This window comes from Triplophysa dalaica, chromosome 3 (assembly GCF_015846415.1).
Source record: "Triplophysa dalaica isolate WHDGS20190420 chromosome 3, ASM1584641v1, whole genome shotgun sequence".
NCBI lineage: Eukaryota > Metazoa > Chordata > Actinopteri > Cypriniformes > Nemacheilidae > Triplophysa > Triplophysa dalaica.
Window position 1 is genome coordinate 5,738,154 of NC_079544.1, and position 7,642 is coordinate 5,745,795.

Consider the following 7,642-nt stretch of genomic DNA (forward strand, 5'->3'; position numbering starts at 1 on the left):
TCACAAACAGGAATTTTATTTACTGTTCAAAATGAAAATAAAATATTTAGCATTGAAATAGTATATCACATTTATTAATCCAGTCCCTCTCACACGGCTCTTTCTCTCGTTATAATCTCAGGTCCTCAGAAATCTCCCTTCTGTTACTAGGTCCAGAAAACTCTTCGACCTAATAATACGAGAGCAAGGCCTTTGTCATAAATAAAGCAACTCGGGGGATTGAAGTGAATTAGAATGAAATAAATTATAAGACCCCACACACACGCATGCCCTCGTTCTCCTCGAAAGGATTTCCATCTAATCAAACGCTTTGAGAAAGCCATCCAGAAATACAGCGTGAGTCCTGATGCTCACATGACAAACATAAGATTTGTGCTCATGCCAGGACCTGGAGCCAAGCAGAGAGATTAGAATGGTTAGATTGTTCAAGCAATCCAGCGTTTCGTCTAAGCTGCAGTTATTTAAACAAATGGGATTGTTCTGCAGGCAGGGCTGTGTGTGTACGGATATGTCCGGCCTTGCTGTTCTCTTCAACGAAAGCTCCCGACAGAATTCAAAGCTATTGACTTTTACTGTTTTAACGGAATTGTTTTCTGCCTGTTTGGCATTTTTGGCATTCATGTTGGATAATGAGTCTTTTATTAGCTTCGGCTTCTGGATGTTCATTGTTTGTTTATTAGGGAAGGTCTTGAGTCACTAAAAGTGATGTTGGCTAATACAAAACGGAAAGACGACTAAATGAAGGAGAGCAGTTCTGTAAACCGTCTGAAAAACATGATGCATTTATTTTTCATTTTTTTTTTAAGTTTTTTCACTTGTCTGAATGCTGTCTTTCAGGTCCTTAGGTTTTGAAAAACTGTCTGTGTCATAGGACCTCATTTCTGGAAACCTCATAGTGTACATGCTAACCGTTCCCCCCTTGTTCCCTCAGAATCACACTAAATGGGATGAAAGTGTCTCGGCCTGACGTGAGAATCGGCCGCTACAGAATGATCAAGCACGAGAGAGACAAACACAATGAACCAAACCCCCAGAGGTAAGAAATCCATGTGGAGTTTCAAACTATCTGCCATCACTGCTGAAGACTCTGAGCTCTGCTGGGAAGCTTTAAATCATTCCTCTTATCCCATTATTTTGACTTATTGATCTGCAGCGCAGCAGAGCGTTTGAGGATAACCTGAAACTTAGCTTGATATTTCAGACATTTTAAACTTTTTACTTTAAAATACAGTGAAAAAAGAGTCAAACAGTTATTATATCTAAATGTATTCATTTATTTTTTATGCATCTTTGTGTAGTCCTAATTTCATATAAAAATACTATAATCATAATTTATTGATTTTCATTATTTATTCCTAAATGTCAGTTTCTCTCACGCACCCCCTGCAGTACCCCTGAGGGTACCAGTACCCCCATTTGAGAACCACTGCTTTAGAGCTTGTGCTTCTTTGACAACTTGTGTTCAGATGTCTCTGATTTTATCACTTTATCACTAAAAAATGTCAATTAATTTTGATAAAGTTAGAAAAATGAACAAAACGTTTTTGTATGCTTGAATTTTAAATACAAACATTGTACATGCAGAATATTCATGCTATTATTAATACTATTATTAGCAGTTTAAGCATTCACCAACATAATCCTGTCCTATCTTTATTTCTTCTTTCTTATCTTTTTTATACAGTTTGATTTACCAGGAGCACACATACTGTACTGTTAAAATGTATAGCTTAAATACAGTGCAGGTTTCTTGGGATAATTCATCTTCTAAAAAATGTAAATGTTATAATCTATTCAGTAAATCACTTTTTACCATAGCAAGTTTTTGTATGCCAACCCTTTCCAACTTTTCTGAAATATCTGGGGCTATAAGAGAGTTTTTTGTCCTTTTGTTGTCCTCAATATGTGTATTTGTTCCAACTGGTGTCGGTTCCTCATGCATGAATAGGACAGACGTCACAGTGTGAAATAGCCCAATCAATGAGTCGATAAGTCCATCCGCGGGCGCAGGGCTTCCAGCCAGATTGTTCCAAGGTAAAAAAAAGCTTTACAGAGGAGCATCTAATTGCAAACCAATTCCTGCTGCTGCAGGTTGGTCCACTCTTTCATGGTGGTTGTCAATCTTGGAAAAGCTCTAAGCGAAACGGCAGGACAGAAGCAAAGGAACGCTATTAAAAGTTGGGATTGGTCTTTTTCTCTGGTAAAGGGTCTCACTCACTGTGCAAAGATAAGAGTGGGTCATTTATTCGCTTTTGCTCCGTTTAATTCTTATTCTCCATCCCTTGATCTCTTTCTCATTCCCGGGCTTACAGTCCATCTATTTATGTCTGTCTCTCTCTCTCTCTCTCTCTCTCTCATCGAGTGCCTCACAAAATGGAAGTAATGAGTGAAGCCCACCCTGCAAGCCACACGCGCATGCTAAACTCATCTTCGCTGGAGAGGACGGAGCGCAGGCTAGAATGAATGAGGTGTCGCTGCTGCAGTTAATGAATTGAATCATGTCACGCCAGACTGGCCCTGTTGTCACAGACAGGTCATTAGTTTGTGTTCGGTTTCAAACTGGGAAAAATGACGCGATGCCAATCGGTGGGATCCACCTTCGGTACAAGCATCAGACCGGAAAATGTGCACATTGCACAACTAGAATTTTTTTTGCATCATTTTCAATCGACCCAGGGATCATCTGTCACAACCTTGCAAGAAAAAGAGGTTCTGCATACAGTTTGGGATTTCATATCACAAAACGGTTTAGACTCGATATTAACATTTCCCGTTTGTATTTTTTTGTTTGAATTGTGCCATCCACAATACTTGACAGTGTCTTGTTTTGTAGTTTCTGCTGTAAAATTGTGCTAAAAAGAGTCCATAAGAGCCGATTTAGGTCTCCCCCAAAAAACTGTCAAAAGTTTTTCAAAAGATTTTGCTTTTGTTGTCTGTAGATTTAAATAACCTTTATAATAAAAGTTTCTGTGGATTTAAGAGTTCTTTAACCTGCAGTTCTACAAAAAACAAACTACTTGGAAAACTTTTAAAAGGTGCTTCACAACATCTGAAGAACCTTTGTTAATAAAAGATGGCACTGCTGTGAGAAACCTTTTCTATCACCTATGTTTTTTGGAGTGAATGTTACTTTGAAGGTGCCGTGTGGAGATTGTACAGGCATCTAGTGGTGAGGTTGCAAATTGCAACCAACGGCTCACTCCACCCCTCCATTTGAAGCAGTATGGTGGCTGACACAGAACTAAGATGTTGTCACGTTTTTGCTTCTTTCCAGAATGAGAAAACGTATTTATGAAATGTGTTCTGTAGAGCAGTTTGTCGTTTAGGTGACCCGCGGTGTATGTAGATAGAAATACCTCATTCTAAGGTAATAAAAAAATAATGCTTCATTATGTAAGGTCTTTATACACCTGTGAACACTTACATATATTTTATTGCATTTACGTCAATAGATTCTCCAAAAATGACACACACCACATTTTAGCATCATGAGTGTATTTCTCAGAAATTTTGGATAAACATCCGAGACAGTTCGATACTTTTATAAAACTGGTGAGAACTAAATTTAGTCTCCCGAGCTTTGAAAGAACAACTTCTGAGCAATGCTATTTTTCTCCTGAGGCTTTTGGGCTACATTTATCACACATTCACTTATTTTCCTGATCCATGACAGTTTTGCTTTGGCTTCGAGTGAGCTTTCGTCTCAGGCCAGTGATAAGCTTTATTTTAGTGGTATTTTAAGTGCGTTATGTCGGGCCTAAATGAGTGAGCCATCTGTATGATGTATGATGATAAAAATCCACAGGCTGTGGTTGGACCGGCCGCAGAAGCACAATGACAATCAATATATCAAGAAGTGCACTCTAAAATTGATGGATCTCAATGCCAGCCTCTAAAACACACCTTGACTCCGACATGCAGGCCTTATATAACCTACAGAGACACGCATCAGTGTGACGGTGGCCATCGCAATTCCTCCGGACATCTGATTAATAATTCATTCGTAATATAAAGGGAATAATAGGGACTTAGTTAGAATATAATGCCTTCCTCTTAAGATTTGATTCTGCATTGGAGGCTTGTGGGGGATTCATCAAAGATGGCCTGTTTTTGTGACATGGGGTTTAGTATCAAACTTAAAGGGATAGCTCACCCAAAGATCATTTTGTTCACCCTCGTGTTTCAAACCTAAATGACTTTCTTCCCCAGAACACAACAGATATTTTTGAAGAATGTTGGTAACCAAACAACGGCAGTACCCATTCACTTCAATTGTATGGGCACAAAACCTATGCAAGTCCAAAGGGGCCAGTGTGGTTCGGTTATCAACATTCTTCTAAATTTTTGGGTGAACTGTCCCTTTAAAAGTCTTTAAAAACGTGGCAAAGATTTGAACAAGCTAAGAGTATCTGATCATTCCTGAACTATTTATAATACGGCAACTTTCTTTTGTTGTGTTCTTGTATGGTATTGTTTTATATTTGATGACACACAGGTATAGCTCATTTGTTCTCCAGATACACTGCTAGGTTGTGTGCAGTTGTGGCATCATTATTTAGAAAGATGAGTTACAGCTGATGAATGTTTGCCCTCTCCACAGCTCTGTCAATGCCACAGCCTTTGTTTGGTCACTCCGTACGAGAGCTTCATCCTCAATAATGAGACATTATGCTTGCCAGGGGAAACCAGGATTCTATTCATCAACCTTCTGACGATTAGTTAGAGCTGTCGCACCCCAGCCCGCATGAATATTAAGTCGGCTTCAGCGAAGCCGCAAAGTCTAATTTCATTCAACCTTTAATAACATAAATCATTATCTGCAGTCTGTTTAATGGCCTTTGTGTTACCTACAGTGATACTGAAGTTGAAAGCAACACATAAATCAAGCTAGCCTTTAATGGACAAGTTTAAAATTCGTTGGTACTCTTGTAGTATTTTGTGGGATTTATTGACGAAGTTCTTCACCAGTTACGGTCCAAATGCTGAAACGTACACTATATCAATGTGCAATGTAATATATTAAAATGCTGGGTTTGCTTACTTGGAAACTTCTGTACTTAGCTCATTAAACTAAAATAAACTTATCAAGTTATTGATAAACTGGGAGTCTTGTACTCTCTCTTTTTTTCCATATGTACAGAACTCTGAGTGTATGTGTATTACAGCCTAAAGTGTTGTATTGTATCACATGGGTGTTTGGAAATGTTTTGTGGCCCTCATGGAATAAATGTTCAACATGATTCAAGGGTGTGATGGTGTTTGAACATTTACAAATGTTATTTCACCACCTGCTGGTTGACTCCGGTATGACCACATGCATGTGCCTCATTTGAAAACCATTTTGCAGACAATAGACACTAAAGGAATAGTTCACCAAAAAATGAAAGTGTGTTGATAATTACTTATCATCATGTCATTTCAAACCTTTATGACCCATTCTCCTCAGAACACAAAAGAAGATATTTTGAAGAATGTTGGTAACCAAACAGCATTGGATGCCATTGACTTCCATTGCATGGAAACAAAACCACATTATTCTATATATCTTCTTATTTGCTTCACAGAAGAAAGAGTCAAATACAGGTTTTGAACGACATGAGGATGAATAACTGATGACAAAATTTATTGGCAAACTATTTCTTTAATCTGTGTTTTCTGGAGGTTTAACTCCTGACCTTGTATTTGCTAAAGCAATCCTCTAAATCCAGTACATCCACGGGAGCACAATTGCAATAGGTTAAGCGTTCATTTATTTTTTCTCTTTAATCCGTGAAAATAAAGAAAAGAGATGTGGACATTGTTAAGTCCCTTTCTGAGATCCATTTCTTAAAGCTTTTGAGCCCTGTAAATGAATAAAAAAGACAGTGACGCACCTAATGCTCTTCCGATTTCTTTCAGATTCACCAAAATCCAAAACACCAAGAACACGATGAGGAAAGATGGAATCAGCTCGCTGATGTACAGAGTGGTGTCTGTGAAGAAACACCCACTCTATACCAACATATCTGTAGAGATTGGCAAGCCCCCTCCTAGACCCTTTAAAGGATAGAGAGCCGCCGGGTCTTGACCGCGGGTACCTGAAGTTCAGCACACACGCCCGCAAACTCTGCCCAGGGTTAACTTCCTATATCACAGCACTGCTATGCTGAACAGGTTAGTTCTCAGGAATACATTGGGCCTTGGAAGCTTATGGCGGATTCCTCGACGTAGATTCGAATCCGGATCTGGATGTCTTGAGCAAAAAGAACATCATCGTACGGTATTCCAGTAGTTGTTTTGTTTCAGACCTTACAGATACAAGCTAAAGCTCCAAAGCTTTTAAACGGAAGGATTGTTCAGTTTTGACGAGTGACCTGTGAACAATGAAAAGCGTGGTCACTTTATGTAAATCAGTCAGAACATACTGTACATCTCAAAAGCGAATGTGTCTTTGTACCTACAAATACTGCAGCGTTTAAATCTTTTCTTTCTATCTCAGATGTTGGTGGACTTTGTGAGGTTGCTCGATTGGTGCTTGAAGTTGGCTCCTTAGATTATCACTCTTTGCTTTCTCTATGTCCTGTTTTTTATTTTGTATCGTCTCCACTTGCGTTTCTCTACTGGGAGATCGATCAAAGCAGAATTTTGAGCATACTTAACACACGTTTCCATGAAGGAAAGTCGTTGAGAAGAAGGGTGAACTTGGGTGACAATTGTGCGAAAGGATTTGACTGAATCTTTACAAAGCCCTACAAGCACATGACTTCCTCGATTGGGTACGAATGGATCGCCGAAGTTGATACTCTGGCTGCCATAGAGAGGTGTGAAGAAAAGGCAAGAACTTTTAATGGAAGATACAAAATGACTGACGATCAAACCTCTGTATCTTTCAACACCTGCTCAAGAAACAACGTCTACTACAAACATCATTTTTATTATTGTTTACTTACCGTACGTTTGCTTTGAAGATTCATATTTAGATGTGTCATATTACAAGGCTTCTTGAAAAGGATGCTATTGTTGATCACATGATGTTCGATAGAAAGAACTCACACGCTTTAAATGAGGATAATCTACAATACAGAGGTAGAGATATTTACGTGACGTCTCCAATATCAAATATAATTCATGAAGATGAACTATCAGAACTGAATTGAGATGCTAATGTTTGATTATTTTTTGGAAGGATTTGTTCACCCAAAACTGAAATTCTCTCATTGTCTGCTCACCCACGTGACGTTTTAAGCCCATGCGCAGATGTTTTTGAAGTATACAAAAGAAATGTCACGCTGATTTTTGATATATTTCAAGTCATATGACAGCCTTGTGTGAGCATCAGACAGAATTTTTAAGAATGCACTTATTTAGTAGAGGTCACTTGTATGCAAAAAATGTGTAAAATATTTGTATTGTATTAAACATAAAAAAAACAGTGGGTTTGGAACAACATGAGGGTGAGTAAATAATGACTTACTTTTTAGGGAGGCTTACACTCCTTTACAGTTGTTTTCTTTTTGTTCTCGCATTTCTCTTGCTGTCTCCTTTTCTTTTAATGCCTGCAAACACCGAGCCGATGCCTTGAAATGTTTTATGAGAGGAACACATGTGTCCGCACAGTTTTAAGCAATTCTTTCTATGTTATCGGCTTTCGGGAGCTGTGTGT

General features: G+C 38.6%; 1 protein-coding gene across 1 annotated transcript in view; it reads left to right on the forward strand.

The window, feature by feature from the left end:
* The window catches only part of b4galt2 (UDP-Gal:betaGlcNAc beta 1,4- galactosyltransferase, polypeptide 2), a 110,805-nt gene extending 103,391 nt beyond the window's left edge, over positions 1 to 7,414 (forward strand). The window contains exons 7-8 of the mRNA XM_056743597.1: positions 932 to 1,036; positions 5,899 to 7,414. Coding sequence (XP_056599575.1) covers positions 932 to 1,036; positions 5,899 to 6,049 — 256 coding nt within the window. The 3' untranslated portion in view covers positions 6,050 to 7,414. The remainder of the gene's footprint in view (positions 1 to 931; positions 1,037 to 5,898) is intronic.
* Positions 7,415 to 7,642: the final 228 nt, after the last annotated feature.